The 19,876-nt window shown below is 36.6% G+C and overlaps 1 protein-coding gene across 1 annotated transcript in view; it reads left to right on the forward strand.

Annotated features, from left to right (window-relative positions):
* The window catches only part of ADAMTSL1 (ADAMTS like 1), a 409,445-nt gene that overhangs the window by 136,921 nt on the left and 252,648 nt on the right, over positions 1 to 19,876 (forward strand). Inside the window, exons 6-8 of the mRNA XM_011365360.2 lie at positions 4,603 to 4,677; positions 7,969 to 8,126; positions 17,804 to 17,915. Of these exons, the coding sequence (XP_011363662.1) occupies positions 4,603 to 4,677; positions 7,969 to 8,126; positions 17,804 to 17,915 (345 nt within the window). The remainder of the gene's footprint in view (positions 1 to 4,602; positions 4,678 to 7,968; positions 8,127 to 17,803; positions 17,916 to 19,876) is intronic.

Raw genomic sequence — 19,876 nt, forward strand, 5'->3', positions numbered from 1 at the left:
AAAAAAAAAAAAAAACACTCTTAAATCTCCAGAGTGATCTCTAGAGAGAGCTTTCTCTCTAGTAATCTGTCCTTCAAACTCTAGCCACCTTGATCTCCTTGGACTCTTAGTTTTGTCTCCTCATCTCAGGGAATCCAATGGGCTCTGAGCTCCCACTTCCTGAGTGGAGGCCTGGGAGGTCTTTCAATACAGTTAGCTGGGGCATCATTAAAGCTTACCTACTTTATTTCCTGACTCTCAAAAATCGCTGCCCTTCTTGGCCTGATAGCCTTTGTCTTCAAAGCCATGCTTTCACATTTTTTTTTTCTGAACTTTTGATTGTTTCAGGCAAGAGATTAAGCCTTGGCCCTATTACTCCATCTTGGCAGAAAGCAGAAGTCTTGGTGCTGGGCCCTTAATTCAGTTTTCCTATTATGTAGAACTAGCCAGCTTTCAACACCCACTTCTGATTCCTCATCTCCCTACGACCCTAACAACCATTTGAGTCCCAGAAATTAAATGAGTGTGCTCCACTATTACTTTGGAATTTTCTTTCAAGCTGCTAACACCCATTTTGCAAATTTGATAATGGTTGTTTTGATGTTAGCACCTGTGCAGGCAAAGATGACTAAGGCAGGATTACTGCCTTGATAAGAGGGACCATAAGGAACCAGTGATTTTGAGATGCATTCTGATTTCGTATATGTTAAAATGTGAAATAAGGTAGAATCAATAAATATGACTTTTTACTCTAGTGACAATAGGACTTCTAACTGATTAGACATAAGGATAAAGTCAATGATTGCTTCACAGTTTTTGTTCCAGGTAACTGTACAGATGAAATTCACTAAATGGGAGAAGGGGCAGCATCTTGTTTAGCCTGTCCAGTATATATCCTCCATTGTGCAATTACTTATAAACTGGTATGTGGGGTGGAGGAGGCAGATTTGAAGAGCTCAAATGCTGAGTTTCACTTTATTTTATTGGATATATTTTAAGAGTAATGAAGTTGGCATGAAGATTAAAAATATAACATAGAAACCTCCTCAAGGTTGGCAGAATATTTTTATATGTAGCTAGCTATATTAACAATGGCTCTTTCATTAAAAAAAAATAATAATGATAAGATTAAGTATCAGCCCCAAAGGCTTAGAGCAAAGAGTCTTTAAAAACATAAACTTATCAGCAGGTCTCAAAATAAGATAAACTCACATAGAAGTATAGGAAATCCTGTCTTTTCAAAACTTATCAATATTATCACCTTTCTCTGATAAAGCATGAATCACACAGAAAAAATTCTTCCACATATGCAAGATTAAAAAAGGAATCTAAAATGTTCTATAGAAAGATGTGAAATATATATATATATAGCTGTAGATTTCTTTAATTTTTTTTTTGAGGAACTCTTTTAGGTACAATCCCTGAGGATAATTTTCTTGAAAAGGGGATTTGCAACCCATATATGTTAAATGACAGAATTTATGATTCCCATGGAAACTTTGTCCTTTAAATGGAGAAAGAAGTTACCTAATCTCTGAAACAGGTCTTTTAGAATTGATTAATAACCTGGAATTATGTCCTGAAAATTGGCTTCACAGTTCCGTCAGCAAAGCCAGAATATATTAGGGGCAATGCACTTGATCGTAGAGCAGCGGGCCTTCGTAGGAGAGGGCTCCCAGAGGAATGTGCAGCACAGTGGGAGAGGATGCAGCCACCTGCCTCTCCAGCTGAACCCATCGAATTAATCCCTGAGGGACAGGTAATGAAACCAGACTGATCACACGTTCTCAGATGTCTTAAACACCTCTCTGTGCACAAGACTAGAGTAGGTGCAATATAGAAGAGTCCCCTAACCCATCCCTAATCACTGAGAATTTATCATCAAATGAAAAAAAATATTAATACATACATAAAGACTGGCTTTTTATCAACATGCAGAAAATAAAATTAATTTTTTTTCTATCTTGCTTTTTTGTCAAATTAAAAGGACCATATACTAAGGTATGTTCTGAGATGTATCAGCTGATGTTAACAGGTGATATGTAAGAAAAAGTTTCCCCAAGTGAACACACTGGGGACTCACTGGGTTAAATAGAAGTGGAATAGGTTTCTTTGGTTCGGGGCTCCTAAGAAACTAATTAATATGCTTCGAGAATTTCCATGAACAAGGTATAGTATGTGATATTTCCCCACACATTTTATCTTAGGTCCGTTTTTCAGGGACCATCTTATGGAGCTGGTGCTTTGTTCATCTTGTTCATCACTGAATCTCTGGTACCTAGTATGGAACCTGACACACTCAAAAATATTTGTGGAATAAAGTAATGAATTTGCCAAGTGCCTAATGAGCTGCCAGTTGTCTGTTAGCCTCTTACAGAGCCATAGAAGAATAGGCTATGACTCTCCTACCTCTGGTTCTATGTGCAGCTGATGGTTTAAGTTTGCATCAGCCCAAGTTGCTCCGTGTTTTTCTTTGCCCAGGCAAGTGCAGAGGGGCATCAGGAGACATTTCATTCTTGCCTGGTCTACTGCCTCCATCCTGCCCGCTTCCCCCAACAACCTTGGAGGTTCCTCCCCACTTTCCTTGGGGAGCATACAAAGGTTACTGCATCAGCCAAAAGCTAGGTCAGTGCCCCTGTGTGTGGAACGTGAGTCACTTCTCAGCAGAACAAGAGGGAGTCCGCCTGAGCAGTGTGTGGGTCACAGGACTGCCGCTGAGCATTGCGGGGCCAAACAGAAGGCTTCCCTTTTACTTGCACTTTACTTGACCTGTAGATAAACAAAGACTTTCTATTTCTAGAAATCCCATTGTTTTAACTTTTTTGAGTTTCTTTTATAAACTTTAACATCCATGTCTTTATGCAAGACGTTTAAAGCTCTGTGGGTCCAGTCTGAACATTCTTTGTTCCTTCTCTATATTCCCCTTATGTGTTTTGTTCTTATATGCCACAAACTCTTAGCTATCTGAAATTCAGCCTTTCTTTTCTTTTACAATGTATAGCATTAAAAACAATTAGAAGGTGATATTGTAAGGAGAATAATCGGTATTGCAGAGAACTTGATAAATGTAACCTCTTTAGAAAAGGAATTGAGAGCATATGATTCTTCTTTCTCATTCAGCTGGCTATGTGCTAAGGGCCTTGAAGTAAGTGTTAAAAAACATCATAAAAATAGTCTTTCAGTTCCTGTTTTTAAAGAGATTTGGAATAGAGGGAGGAAAATAATATTTACAAAATACTGTGTTACAGGCTATAGATCTATATATCTAGGTATATCCATACCTATATCTCTTCATGACAATATTATGAGGTAAGTGTTGTTTTCCCTACTTTACAAAAAAATATAAGGATCAGAGAAGTTAAGGAACTTCTGAAATTCATTTATTGAAATTAAAATCTCCCAAAGACAAGATGATATATAATGTTGAAGTTCAGAGAATTTGGCTACCTTTTGAGATTTTTTAAAATTTAAACTAAATTCTTCCGGTGATAGGACGATAATATATAATTTTGGAAAGATATATGTGAAACAGTGAATCCCGAAGAGCTTCTGAATATGCTGGTGAGTTTAAAATACCTGCTTTCCCTTGCCTTCTGGAAGGCCCTCCTGTTCTTTGAACTTTGAGCCACTCATTATACTTCTCAGAGGCTTCATTTCTTCATCATAAAATGGTAGATGGTGGCATCCTCCTTGCTTATATTACAAGTTTAGGGTGAAGGAATAAATAAGTGAATCTTTTGAGTGCCATATAAATATAAGATATTGTTGTCACAAATGGAGTCCTAAATAAGGATGTGTTTCAGGTGCATGTAATATACCTTCAATTTTTTTTAATGTAGGTTTTGGGACTGCTTCCAATGAGTTTAGTCTCAATTTTTTTTGTTGTTATGATAATTGCAGTGTGGTTATGCTTTTTTAAAATTTATTTTTATTATGGTGACATTGGTAGGCCCAGTTTTTAAGTACAGTAAAAAAGTAATCCATTCTTTTAATGATCTATGATTCAGCTATTTTTTTTTTTTTTTTGCAAAACAGAGAGGGTATTGGGGAGAAATGTGAATAACCATTTATGGGACACTCATTATACATAGTATTAAATGCAGATAGTGTAAAGGGCATTGAAGAACTGGAAGGCATGATTTCTGCCCTAACAGGCTTAAAAAACATAAATATATATACTTCCCCTATTCTTATCTGTCTTACTCATCCAAGACAGTTACTTTGCTAGAGAGAAATCCAGATTTTATAAAATGAAGTCATCCTTTAAACATTAGAATTTATTTTCTTTTTGTAATTTAACACAATTACCCTAAGCTAGAGAAATTTGGCAATGTAAGAGCAGGATTTAAAATCAGAAATGAAAACTTGCAAATTCATTTTTCCATATATCATATATATATTTAAAGGCCAGATCCCCCCATGAGTTAGCTAGTAACCAGCTTTTTTGGCGTATTCTGATGAAAGTAGAAATCTTGTTTCTCAAAGATTGATGTTCACATTTCAAAGACTTAAAAAAGAATGTCATTTGGGGTGGGAGTATGTAAGTCAGTGCCTTCATAAAAGACCATTAGTAATTTTGTATAAAATTATGTGCTTTTAAGACTTTGCTTTGTTTCTCTTTAGTGGATGACACTGTGGTTGCTATTCCCTATGGAAGTAGACATATTCGCCTTGTCTTAAAAGGACCTGATCACTTGTGTAAGTAAACTTAGCTGTTTTCCTTTGGATATTGGGAATTTTAGTCATTATTATTTATTTTTTTGTTCCCAGAAGAGATTAAAATACAGAAGTACAAATCTTTCCATTCTATAATAATATGATATTTTGAGTGCTTCTGTTTATCTTTTGGTTGCCTGATGAGATGGTAGAAACCTCTGTGGTAATTATCTCTAACCACAGCCATCCTGAAAAATACAAAATTGATGCTCCCCATAGGTTGTTCATGATTTAAGTACATGTTTATGCTTTTGTGATATTATTCCTCATTCTCTCCTTCCTTTCCAATCAATCTCAATATTTTTCTTGCCTAGTCTCTCGTTTTCTTCTTCTTCTTCCTTTTAATAGTCCTTCTCTCTCCTTCCTTCTTTCTTTTATTCCTTCTACTCTCATGTTTTATTACTTCATCAGTGCAGAGGAACATAGAAATACCAAACAAACAGCCGTAACCCTGTGGCATTTAAAGAAAACCATTGAGGCATAATTAAGCATCCCATGTATAAAAGACCTACTGTCTTGTATAAGGTCCTACTGTCTTGAAGATAGCTATTGGGAATCAAGATTACTGGGGAGTGATCATAACCCAAGGATCAAGTAGTAGCATGGCCCCACTAGAGTCTGTACAAAAACTGATCTTCAGCCATGCCAAGCCAGTAGTACATAGCCACATCTTTTTTATTTTAAATACTATTCAGTGCTGCTTAGATGTAGACCTGTGAATTACAAGCAGAAAATTATGGGCTATGAACCAGGAAGGGGGTAGGAGAGGATATGTTTGTGTTTCCTGCAAAATTCAGCTTCCCTGAAAACTTTCACTTTAGTCGATCCCTTGAGCATTTCAGATCCCCTCCACAGTGATTGTTCCTGGGTTCTTGTAAAGCCATCTATCATCTTCTACTCTTTCTCCCCTCCCACACACATGCCTAAGAAACCAGTTTAGGTCGCAAGTACTATCTTTTGGCAATTGGATTATGACTGAAATCATTCCAGAAAGGCAAATAAGAGAAAACAAATTAGAGCCTGTGAAAGTTCAGATAGCCTACTGTAGTCTTTCTAAAAATAAAAATAAGTACATTTCAATAAAGGAATAAGTAAGATGCAGTTCAAGCAAAGCCAAAGATGCTGATGAGATACTTTATATGGTCCAAGTTCTTTTCTAGCTCTGAATAACTGCCCCCCAAATATAGTGTTCACATGTCAAAGGATGATATATGTGTATCCACTTTTGCCATTCAAATAATTTGTTTTTTCCCTTGAGAACTGGACAGAGGTAACTGTTGGTAATAATAACCCCACTCAAAAAAGTATTTTTCTGAGCCATGACAGGCACTGAAACATCCAAACCAAAACCATTGCCAAGCTGGGGAGTGACTCCTCACTGCAGAGGAAAGAACCCAAAGGAATAGAGATAGAAGAAGAAAATTCATTTTTATGAATATATTAGCCTCACAGATTTCTTAATTATGTGATCACTAAGAAGCTGACCAAACAGCCTTGTTTGGTTTAATCATCCCAAGGATTTGATAGATAAAGCTGCCAATGACATACATAGATGATGAAAAGCAAAATAGAACCTGCTCTTTTTCCCCAACAGACATACTGTTGATAACATATGTACAACTAAAGAAGCTTTTGTTTTGTTTTGATATTTGGAATATAATTCAAAATGAATGTATGCATAAGTGATGCCCTGTTTCTCTTGCAACCCTTTGCCCTTCACTCCCAGCAGCTGGTCCAACGTGGGACCAACCTCAGATATTAAGGGCCAAACTAGAACAAGAGACTAGGCAGTCTGGCCCAGCCCCAGCTCATCTCTAATCAGAAGTACCTTGAGAAGGACAGGTGGGAAGCCAGGCGATAAATTCAGATGCTCAGGTCAGGCTTACACCTCCAAGATTTTTCCAAAACTAAGTTAACTTATGTGCTGGAGACACTTCCACAAATACATGTAAGGCAGCTAGAAGAATGAAAGGTGGAGGAAGGAGATACAGTGTTGTTGCTGTTCTCTAATGACAGCTGTGGTTCCCCCACTCAAGTTTCCTTGATGTGCCTTGTTTTTTTTGTGCGGTCCTCTCTAGGTCAGGGGAGGGAAGCCTGACCTACTCCTGTAAAAGGGCTACAGACTTTATCTGAGGATCATGGGCATTTGATTGGACTCCAACATTTCTGCCTGTTGGTATTTCTTGTAGTAGAGAGCTTGATTTAGACATCTAGAATAATTTAGTTCAGATAGTTTGGGCACTTTAGTACCTCCAGAGATCTTTAAAATGTTATTAGCCCCAGAACTCCAATCTGTAAAATTATAAGAAGGGAGTCATTCTGATTGAATGTAGGGTAGGAGATCAAGAGCTTCACCCAGGTACCCCATCTTTCTTCTAAAGAACTCCTGCCAAAACCAAGAGTTCTTGTGCAAGTTTTGGAAACTTTTGTAATAGCCTATCTACCTTCCTTCATGCAGCAGACAATCATAAATCACCTCTCAATCACATGAGAATTTAACCTGCTCCGAAATACTCATCATAATTACCGTTATCACCAGCATGTTTTGATTTCCTATAACAAAAGATGCTTCATAGTCTTTGTCATTGGCTAAATTCAGATTGGAATTTCCAGGAATTAAGAAATTCTTCTTTCTGTCTTAAGCTTTTATGAAATATATATATGTGCTGAACGAAGTACCGAAAGGGTTTTTAAAAGAAAGAGAACTAAAAAAGGCTGTTAGTTAGTTCCCTGCCCTTAAGTCACTACACTTTCTTTGTTTTGAGCAATAGCACACATGCTAAAAGTAACCAGAAAGTATAAATAAATACAAGGTAATATGTGAATATAAAGTCACAGGTGCTGAGGGAACTCAGAGATGCACCTTGGATCTCACAGAGCAAAAAGAAAAGTGTAGGATATTCTAGACTGAGGGCCATAAAGACTGAAATCAGCAAGACAGGTATGAGAGATGGTTTAGTCAAAGAAATAAGATTTTGGTGAAGTGGGGTTCTCAGATGAACTCACCCAGGGAGTCAAAAAATTTTTTGACAGGGAGCCTTAAGTGTTTGGATAATGAGTATTAAAATAATTTCATTTGCAGCATAAATTCCTATGTGATCCAAAGTGCCTATATGTTTTGTTTCCATTATAATTTTAATTGTGTCAGCCATATAAAGGATGGTACTTCTCCCTTACATAGTTCTAGACGCTGTTGCATGGAATGTACTTGCATGTGGCCTGTTGTAACCCTGGGAACATCTTTCTCTCCTCTTCATGTATTTGATTATGTAGATCTGGAAACCAAAACCCTCCAGGGGGCCAAAGGTGAAAATAGTCTCAACTCCACGGGCACCTTTCTTGTGGACAATTCTAGTGTGAACTTCCAGAAATTTCCGGACAAAGAGATACTGAGAATGGCTGGACCACTCACAGCAGATTTCATCGTCAAGGTAAGCCTATTTAGGTACCTCGTTTTCAAGCCACCTCCAGATTGATGGTATTTATAATCTCCCGAAGAGAGAGAGATTTTTGGTTTTGACATAGATTCAGAAAGCCTGTTATCCAGGAGATATTTAATTTGAGGGTGCTGAACTACATCTTGGACTTTACAAGAACATATGATATTTTTAAGATCCTAGGAAAATCCTAATCGTGCGTGTGTATATGTATATTTAATTTAATAAAAAGACCCACTCACAAAGCCAACATATCATTAGTTGAGGGAATATGAACGGTTTTTAAACAAGTTAGAATAGTCATTGACTGGTAGGAGGTGTCCTCAGTCAAAGGGAAAGACAAACTGATGATCCATAGACTTGGCCATGCTTTCTTTCAATTGCTAGTTCTGTTTTCTCTTGGACTGGCAACAAGACTAAGTTGTTTCCTTCTATCAGAGCTTTCCTGCTCTTCAAGGTAATATAAAACACATTGCTGGAAGCAACATACACATTCTGTAGGAAAAATGTACACACTAGAAGAACATTTGGGAATCACAATAAAATAAAACATATTTTTCCCTTCAGTAGGTCAGAAAGACCTGAAGGATTTCAGCTGTAAAGCTGTAAAACTTGTAACATGTCCAGGACTCCATAAATTTTTCATCATGGGACCTGGAGCCAGAGGACATTTGATTTAAGCTAAAGCTTGATGACCCCATGGCAGCTGGAAGTAAGAATACATATAGGAAAATGTGATAGGCAGTGAGGTTGGATGGAAGAAGGGTTCCAAGGTACTGTTCTTTGTCTCCGTCTGCATGGTAGGTCTTCTTAATCCAGTCCACCTACTGGCCACATGAACATGAGCAAGAAGCTATAAACTATCAGAAATAGCTCACAATAGAAATGATGCTGTAAGTAGTTAAGTAATTTCAGTTAAGCAAATACAGGCATACCTTGGAAATATTGCGGTGTTGGTTCTGGACCACCGCAGTAAAATGCATATCACAATAAAATGATTATCGCAATAAAGTGAGTCATAATCCTTTTGCTAGTGGAGGGTCTTGTCTTCAATTTGTAAAACAAAACAAAACAAAATAGCCTGCAACATCCATGAAGCATAATAAAGCAAAACACAATAAAACAAGATATAGCTATACAGTAAAAAATTGAGAGATCTCTTTATATTTTGTAGCCCTTAGAATATCGTTGAATAAACTATTTATACTAATTTCCCTAGTGGACTTGCAAGAGTTAATATACACACTGAAAACATAGAATTGGATTCAAATAATATTATTCACATTTGAATAGTTCACAGCATTGTTGAATGCATTTCATGTATACAGCTGCCTTCTACACATCACCACTTGGATGTCCCACAGACACAATGAGCTCAACATGTCCAAAACTGGACTTGTCTATCCCTAGACACCTACTTTATCTTCTTTATTTCTTATCATGTGGGATAATACACTGTTTATCCAGCCAAGTCAGAAAACTTTGATTCGTACCAATTTCCCCTTCTCCTATACTCCCCGAGTTAGACATTAAACTTTGTCAATTCTACCTCTGTATCATTTAAGACTATTCTTTCTTTTCCATCTTTGCTGCCACTATCTTAGTTTTAGGTCTTTGTATTTCTCACCTGAACTAATATCATGGACTCTGAATTAGTTTCCCAGCCTTTGATCCATTGCCTATGTTGCCCGCAGAGTAAGTTTTCTGAAACCATAACTCACCCTCTTCATCCTACATTGCACCTCACCTTCACTCATTGCTTTGAGGTTAAAATGCACATCCATAGCATAATATGTGTTACTCTCAGTAATCTGAATTCTGTCTACCCTTCCAACCTTACCTTTGACTTTTCCCCTCCTGTTTCAATCAGCTGAATGGCTTGCAGGTCCCCCAGCATCTTTTACTCTCATAATTGATTACTTTTGCATAATGCTGTGCCTTCTGTCTGGAATGTTCCTATCTTATCTTCTGCCATTCACTTCACTAACTTATAATTGTCCCTCAAGATTTTCTCCTTCTAGAAGCATTCTGTGACTCAACCTAAAATTCGTGTTTGAATTTCATCTCCATACTGTGCGTTCCTTGTGGGCAGGGATGCAATCATATTTGTCTTCATATCTCCATAAGAAAAACCCAATAAACACTGCCAAGTGGGAGATGAATAAAGGGCTTTTAGCCACATGGCAGTTGCTGAAGTGGGACAGATGCTGACATCTTCATTTTGCTTGCAAGGAAACTGAGTCTTAGAGAAGTTGAGTGATGTGCCCAAGCTCACCTCAGTGACAAACCTGAACCAAAAACCACATCTCTACTTCTGGCCAAGAACGCTTTTCAGTATTATGTGTTACTTCTGAGAATATTTTTTTCTTCTACATGTAAATACACATATTTGAGGAAAAAAATGGATTTAAAGAAGTTTTTGATACTTTTCTAGATGCGTACCATTAGTGAATATTTTCGATCAGAAACAGGCTAACTTACCATTTTAGTGGTTTTTGCATTGCGTATCCTGACAATACAAATGACTTCAGTTGCAAATGAAAGGAAATTAGGGGTCTATTAGAAAATAGCAGGATCAAAGAGATGTAAAGTTATTCTAATAAAATATATGATTTTAAAAATCAATTTATTCAAAGTTGAAAATGAGTCAGATGATTTAAGAAGATACAGAAAAAATGAAGAAAATTACCTTTTTCCAGTGATTCATAACAAGGCAACTTTTTCTTCCCTAGTTTTCCCTGAAATAGCTGAAAATGAAAGATTACCATTCGATTTTTCTTAAATCATCTTTTATGAATAAGATGCTTTGTAAATGTACACATAGTTTGAAATTTGTTTTCAATGTCATTATGAGTGTAATCTCTTTTGTCCTATATATTAATTTAAGCAATGACTTCCTTTTTGAATGAGATACGTAGGAATCAAAATAGAAATGGTTATTTGTCAACATCTTCATGGAATTTTATTGCCAAAATACAATTTTTGTTTACTTAAAAGGAAAAGGTATTTTTTGCAAGAAAGGAAAATTTTCTCACAGTGAGAATTATTATATATTGCCATTGGTTCCAAAATTATATTTTAGAATCTCTTTTAAAGATTAAAACCAGACTAAATTCTTATCTTGCTTCCTAGGGGATCGTGTCTTCCAAAAGTTTAAACTTCATACAAATATTTTTGGAAATGCTAGAAAGGTAGAAAGGATAAACTCTCTAAAGTTTAGTATACTCTCCTGCTTCCTGGGTATGTGACCTTCAGTACATTGTTTTACCTTTTTGAGCCTGTTTAATCATTTGAAAAAAATGGTAATAAAATACCTCCCCATAGAGTCTTGGTGAGGAATGGAAAGAGATAGTGTGTATAAAAGCAGATAGAGCCAAATTACTTCCTTTCTGTGTCTTTGAAATGCTTTAATTTCTGGTCCAACTTATCACAGTACTCTTCTACACAATGGCAGAAAGCTGTTTCTCTGAAGGTGGTCCGAAGCTGATCAATTTACAAGTGGTATATGCAGGAACAATTTGGCAGGTGTAGCTGTTAAGACAAATGAACGGGAGAACAGACTGGCTGTGACATCTGTCATCACATTAATTGTTACGGACAATTGGCTATTGGCTTGTTGTCTGGCTAATTTTAGTATTCCCTTCCTCCTACCATGCCATGTGCATCTTTTCTGAAGCTGCAGACCCAATGAAAGATAATGACTTTCCCAAATAAAAAAGGGTCTTTTTCAGTAATAGTCCATTCTTTATTAGTACTTCCAACTTAGCTCTAGTTGTGCAAGCAACATGTTTAGTTTGTGCCCATTTTTAAAAAGAAGACAGTCGTATTAGATAGAAAAGTGACTGATGAGTACCTAAGCCACCAAAGTAGCAGAAATGCACAGCAGAATAAGGAGACTTAGAACTAAGAACACTGACTCAGAATTTGTGCACTGGTTAACTAGAGAACAGTTATTTTCTACAGAGGCTAATTTACTAAATGCATTACATTTTTAGAGTCGGGGAACTTGGTTAGGAAGATTGGCATCATTCCAATTATTGCCTAAGTAGCTTGTCTGACTACTGCTGGAGATAGAAACGTCGTAGTCTCCATTTGTATCACTTTGAGTATTGAGCAGAGATGATGCCTTTGTATTTCTTTTTGACAGCCTTGAGCATAACCCTGTACATAATTCGTCACCCAAATATGTTATCTGCCCTCTCCTAGCCTATGATGCCATTTGAGAGATAAAACACTGGATAGGAAATTTGGAAATAGTGATGCATATAATTAAGTACTAAAATAAAGTGGACAGATGGTAAAAGCTATAGATACTTGTTATAGGTTGATGTGATTAAGAAAGCCTTTGTGAGACTTGGACAGCCTGTGAATATTGGGTGGGCTTGAAATAATCAATTCTTTTCTCCACTGGAGGCTGAGCTTTGGCAAACGTTTAAGCCCAGCTTGGTTTTACCCTGCCGCCCAGACTGTTTCTAGATGACCACCCCATACCAGTCAACCTGCATTCGTACAAAGGGAAAATCATTGCCACAAGCCAAATATTCTTGAGAATAAAAATTTAAATAAACTGTAGGAAATAAAAGAAGCATGTAATACATAGTGATTCTTTTTTCTACCCAAATTTACAGGTAGTAATTCTCGCAATAATATGCCCCTTTATGCTGATAGATTTCAAGAATTTAGAACTGAGCTTATTACAATACACTGAATTTCTTAATGAATTTCTCATGTTGGGGAGAAAGAAACTTTTTCTACCCTTGTAGGTTATTTCGGCTGGACCAATAATTACATCTACATGAGGCAGATTAGATTAACAAGAGAAAATTACTCAAATTTAGTTGTATACATACGTACATATGGGAATTCCACATACATGAAATAGTCAGAGACCCCACATACATGAAAGGTTCAGAGACAGGAATGTAAGGTATATATGGAATTCTGATCTAGGATGAGATAAGGCACCCTGGGACTTCGGAGGAGAGGAGGGTCATTATGGAATGATAAGAAGAGCGGATCCTCAGTAACTAGTAGTTTGCCCTGCCACTTAAATAGGTCAAAAAGGTAATCGCTGATAATTTCTTATCATGGACATGGCCCCTAATTTAAATTCTAGGTAGTTGTGTGGGTAGCACAGGAGTTTCTCTTGAGCCTGCAGGGTCTCAGTTGTCTTTAGCTCAGAATAATCTGAATACTACAGAGAAATATTTTACGGTGACTCCTTCTGCACTCCTGTAGCCACAGTGTTTCAGCAATTGCACAGCTAGGTATAACATTCAGAATCCAAGAACCATCGTGGAGAGTGGGAAGCACTTTTCCAATCCTAGACCCTTGGTTCCACTCTGGTCATTTGTTTTCTGCCCTCCTTCTCCATCTGACACTGAGGCTGTCCTTTCAGTAGGTTCAGGTCTGCTCAGCCTCTCAGCATCTCTTTCTTGATATATTTCTTCCAGTTCTTTGTTTATGGGCCATCATCACACCCATTGTTCCCAGAGAGGCATCTCTGATCTCCTGCCCTACTCAAGGGCTCTGGGTACTAAATCTATAACCAGCATCTCTCATGCAACCCTGAGCCAGGGGCCTATGGGCTGAAACTGCTGTATCTCCCAATATTGACGTCTGGAATTTTAGGAGGCCTAGAAAACTATTTTTAAAAAGTGTAAAAGTAAAGTTGGGTGGTAACAATTTTTCATCATTATTTTTCCTGAATAATCCCTAATCTTAGTATTTCCAACTGTTAAAATCGTCAGGCATTTCAAACAGTGGAATGATTGAATTTATGTTTCATTCCAATAATAACTAGCATTTTTACAAGCCCCTTCCACTCTACTATATCACTGTACTTTCAAAGGAGGATAGGAAGTACTATTGGGTAAGGGTAGTGTGGTAACTGTAATGCTTCTTTTCATGAATTTTAGCAACATTTTATCAAAATTATCAGTTTTATTAGCAAGAAATGATCGATAACATCTTCAATAAAACTGGTAGATACATATAAAAAGATGATGTCTAAAAATTTGTCACAAATAATAGCTTACAGTTCCTAAAGTATTTGAGTGGACTATGCTCATTTGTAATTTGTTCATTCATACATTCATTTATTCAGCAATTGTTTGGACACCTATATGTCAAACATTGTAAGATAATGCCAAAGAAAGCGTGGTGAGTAAGATAAATGGTACCTGCCTTCATAGAGTTTATAATGAAGGATAAAGGCAATAAAATAACAATTATATCAGTATTAAGTATTTTTAAATATTTAAGTGCTGTAAGAAACATCTTACCCTGTAGCATGTTTTGAAAGCCCCTCAAAGAAAGCATTTCGAAATATTTTTACAGTTTCTTGAGGATTTGCGATCACCATCAACCATCAGAACAGCCCCACATTGAATGTAGCTAACTGAGGCATTTAATAAATAGATTCATCTGTTTTCCATTTTATCCCCTCCCTAGCAGGCATATTGATTTATTTCTACCATTTTTAAGCACTCCCAAGTCATGATATCCCTAGCAGCTTTGATAGCAGTGTGACCAAGTCAAATACCACTGTGGGTCCCAGCTCAGAGGCTCACAGGATCAGGTCTGCCCACAGCCTCTTTTTGTCCTCTTTGCCTCAGGCCAGAGTAGAGTCTCAACTGCCGCCACGGTGGGAGGGGTGACCCCTGAGTGCCAGACCCCTACTGGCCTCTCTCGAAGGGAAAAGTCTCTACAACATCAGGGAGAGAAAAGAACCTGGTTGGAGAACATCTCAAGGCTTACAAATTACCTGCCCTTTCCCAACTGAGAAGAAAAAGGTTTGGCATTTCTTAGCGCTTCATCTGGAAGAAACTTTGTGTACTTGATGTCTTTTGTGTTTTCAAAATTTCTCCTTAATTCCTTTGATTTTACATAGACTTAAAGCTCAACCATTACCCACATACACATTTGTACCGCCCTGCAGCTCTGTTCTGACAGTGCGATCAATTGCTATGGAAAGTGACCAGTTTTTGTTTCCTTTATTTTCAGTGTGGGAAGTCATTATATTGAATTAGAAACACTGAACTATTGTAATTACAGGAAGAAGAGCTTGGTTCAGAACAATTCTTTTCCCTTATTAACTTAAGCAGGTCAAAATTACTTGTGCCAGATGTATTTAGCTCCTTGAAACAAAATTCTAGTGTGTCAAACTGAAGCTTTCAACATACTCTTGAGAACTAGGTCCTGATGTTTAAGGATTTAGGGTTTATGAAGCTCCATAGCTAATGATAACAATGGTCCCAGCAGCCCAGAATTAATAAAGCCAGAATAAACAAACATAGTGGCTCATCTCTGTAAGCCACAATTAGTCCATCAAAGTTAGACAGAGGTTAGCCTCTTCTTTTTATTTTAAACATTTTTTTTCTACTTCAAAATGAAAAATTAAGAAGATTCTGATAAGAGCGGTACAAGGATATCACTGAAGATAAATGCCTCTCTCTCCACAACACTAACAAAGACTTCTTGGTACCAAGAAAAGAATGGCAGCTTGCGAGCCAGGCACACCTGAAATCCTAGCCGTTACTCCCTAGCTGTGTAGCCTTGAGCAAGTCACTTAACCTCTCTGAGTCTCATTTCTCATTGTAATGTAAATGTGGAAAATAATTCAGAGTCCTTTTAAGATTATAATTTATAAATAAAGTGTACCTTGCACAAGGTAGGAATGTAATAAGTGCTGATTGCTGAAGTAGTTGTTGCTGTTATTATTAAAGGAAGAAGAAGATAGAGAAGGAAGAAGCAGGAATGTTGTTATCAGTTTGAAGGAACTAAGCAAGATTATGTGGTCAGAGATATCCATACATCGCTGTTGGTTTTATCTACCCGAAATAACTATGTCTCTGTTCATTTCCAATCTCTTTTCAAATCTAAACATACAGCCTCAGAGCTTATGGTCATTATACATCACTTTCATTAATCTCATTAAGAACAATACTCTTTCTAAGCTGCTTGTTTTCTTTCCTTGCAAAACAATTCATCTCTCTGGATCTAAACAAATCCTCTGACCTTTTCGTTTGTTCATGGAGCTCATGTTCAAATGAGAGCCTTCTAATAGCTTTCCAGCGTGATAACTACACATCCCAAAAGAGCTATAGGCTTTTGTGAGCTAAAATTTAAAAAAAAAAAAAAAAAAAAAAAAAGTTTTCCAAAGAATGTGATTAATACTACATCCCTAAGCAAGCAATTAGATATCCTGTATCTGACATATAGGACTGAAAAATATTAATCTATAAGCCATGTTCCCTTTTGTGAAAGACACTATATTGCTTCAGCTGTTTCTGCTTTAAAGTAGGGTATAATATCACTGTTTATTCTAATTAGGAAAGACCTGGATGCACCATGGGTCAGAATCCCAGCATAATATGAACTATTCTGTAGCTTTTCTCTCTTTCTTCTTTCTCCTTTCCAGCTCTTACATATTTTCTGAGAAATATTTCCATATTCTCATCTAAACTCCAAACACTAATCAAGGAATTAGGACCTACTCCCTGTTTCTTCAGTGTACCTGTAACCCTCTGCATCCTAGGTGTTAAATTCAGTGGCACAGAAAAATAAGGCTATCTTTTTAAAAATCTAAAGGCTGAATCTATCAATTTGTCTTAGATAAACAGTAGTTGAGATGGTGCTAAGGCTTGAAAACATTAATAAAGGCTTTGGCCATGTGATTTTGATTGACACTTCTCTCATTCCTGTAATAAAGTTGGAGTAAGAGGTGATTCTCTCAGTTGTCCATGAAACTTCTTTTAGTGTAATAAATAGCCCAAGCCTTGCCCTTGCCCAACTGTCTAAACGTTATATCACATGTCATTCTCTCTTCATGAAATCAAGGCATTGTTCCTGTTGGGTACTTTTATCCTTCTCTTTCAGTTTGAGTATGTTATTTCAACCTTGCACTTTTAAGAACCATTAAAGAATTACTGCCTCACATTTCCTCTTTTCAAAAACAAAGGAGTTGTAATTTCCATAAGTACATATTTTATTTGAAGTATTTGCTTTCAAACTGTAAATTGGTGTTTTTTAAAGTTTGGTCTTGGACTATCTACATTTGAATTGCCTGGATCTCTGGGCTTGAACCCAGGAATTTGCATTTTAGCAAGCTTCCAGTGAGTAACTATGCACATTAAAATATATAAATCACCAAGTCGTCAGGAATCTCCATGTATGTCTCTGAGTGGGACTAGCTACTTAATTCTGTAACTCTTTTATTTTTCTTAACCAAAGACAATATCTTTCATTTTTTGCAGTGTGTGGCATTTATAATTTTCTTAGAACAAATTGTCTATTTCTGATCCTACATTTAAAAATCCACACAATTTTACTTGTTATACGAGAGAGGTTGGAAATAAAAGAGGGTGAGGGACTAAGTAGCCTGGGATAAGATTCTACTGGAACCACAAGTCGAAGCATTGCTATTTCTTGTTCTTTGGCAATAGAACTGGGAAGGTTCTTTCTTCTTTCTTCTTAGTGATGCAAGGACCATTCACTGGTTAAATGGTTAAGATGGATGCTATGACTATTGCCACTTCTCTCTTAAAGCAGTCCTTCACACCACCAAAGACTGTCAGTACTATCACACATCCTTGTCCAAAGTTACAAGGAACCCAGAAAGCACCTTCCTGTCATACTGGTTCATCTCCTTTGCTGTTGTCTCCCTGCAGATCCGCAACTCGGGGCCCGCCAACAGTACAGTCCAGTTCATCTTCTATCAGCCTATCATCCACCGATGGAGGGAGACGGATTTCTTTCCTTGCTCAGCAACCTGTGGAGGAGGTAATGGTGTTCATTTAGCCTAGGAACTGTTGGCTTCTATGAGAGAAGACTTAGCTATTACAAGAGTAGTCACTGCAGCACAGAAGAAATTTAGTGTCATGGTGGATCAGATCCTTTCTTCTGAATGGGTCCAAATCCTGAAGCCCTCTTGTAAGGCAGACACCTCAGTCTAAATGCTCCATAAATATATTCTCTCTATAGAATCCCATTAGAGGAAACGGTGTTTACTCCATTCCTTGATTCCATGGAAGGCCAAGACAGGAACTATCAGAGCTTGTCAACAGCGCAATCTTGAGGTGATTCTGTTCTTATGAGAATAAACTACTCATCTGGTTGAAGTGAACTTATTTATTCAAAAATCAAGTGAAGAATATTTGCCAGGCCAGCTGCATACCATGATGTGTCCAAAAAGAATCAGAGATTAATTTAATTAAAAGAAGTCGTTTATTGTCAAGAGGGAGAAAAATAACTGCACTGTAGACTTAGGCTGAGTCGTTTTTTTCAGCTCTTCCCCATCATTCGTGAAGTAAAAAGAATATCACTTGCCTTATTTAGCATTAAAACACATCTCTCTTGCAAAGTTGTCAATTGAATTTCTGTCCTTGCTCTGTCATATCTGTAACATGGACAGCATTTTGTGTTACTAGAAAAGATTCCCCCCCTCATTTTCTGCCTTTATAATTATAAAGTTTACATAATAATTCCTTTGAATTATTTCATAATTTAGCCATATCTTTATAGATCATTTAGTTCATTTAAACTTCTCTATTGTAATGTAATGAAAAACTTAATACTTAAATATTTTTCTCCTTTGAAATTATTTCCTTGAAGTAAATTCTCAAGAGTGAGTTTCAGAATTTTTGTGGCTATTGGCATATATTACCAAAATTCTTTCCAGAAGGGTAATAAGCAGTCTATGACTATTTTAGTTTCATTTCCAACTGAGCCAGTATTCGTAGATTATTATTTTTTTTTTTAAGTTTTGGTAATAAAATGGGTACATAATTGTATGTACATTACTTTAAAAATGAGGACATCAAGTAAATACTAGGTCCGGCTTTACAGAAGCCTGTTAATTGGCTAGTTTTAAGTACCTAATCCATATAGGTATTGCTAGATTATTTTGGCAAGAGAAAGATGGTACCTCAAAATGAAGTTAAATGATTATCCATTAATTTTTATAAAACAATTAAGAGCACATCATATAATTCATCTTCAGCTATATTATCAATGTCTACATAATGTGAACAAACCACTCAAAATGAGGCTCTATAGAGCAATGTTAGACCTTAGCTTAAAAGCAGTCCAAACTACATCAAGTGCTTTTACTTTATCATTATGTATTAGCTCAACATTTTAAACATTTCCATAAAATAGTGTTTCCAGTTGCTCTATCTGTCCTGAATATAAAATTACTTTGTTTAAAAATAAACTTGCCAATTACATTGATGTTTCATGGAAATATGTTATTTTGATTCACCTATTAATGACTAGCACAGGAAATGGTTTCAAAGAAAGAAATAAGGGGGAGTAATTTTTTTTCTTTCCTTTTTAAATGAAGACCATGTTTTTGTGAGAAGTAGCAATTCAGTAACATGCCCACTGTGCCAGTTTCATGTATTGCTGCTATTGGAGTATAATTTCAGTAACTTTGACAATGGCTTGCTGTATAATAAGTCAATTAATGTTAGAGTTGTATATATCTCACCCCTTTGGGCCTTATTTTCTTTACGTCTAAGTGAAGAAGTAGAACTGTCAAGTGGAAATCTTACTCGGAAGTCCAGATAAAAGGAATACGTAATGCTCAGAGCAAAGATGTGAGCATCTTACTTCATGGACCATAGTTTAAAATTTCCTGAAGAAATGATCTCTAAATTCTCTTTTATGTTTCTGGTTCCAGATTTAACTAGTCAACCATTTTGCTAAGTGTAAAGAATTGCTATTCCAAATACTTTGTGAAG

The sequence above is a fragment of the Pteropus vampyrus genome, unplaced genomic scaffold (genome assembly GCF_000151845.1).
Source record: "Pteropus vampyrus isolate Shadow unplaced genomic scaffold, Pvam_2.0 Scaffold109, whole genome shotgun sequence".
Lineage (NCBI taxonomy): Eukaryota > Metazoa > Chordata > Mammalia > Chiroptera > Pteropodidae > Pteropus > Pteropus vampyrus.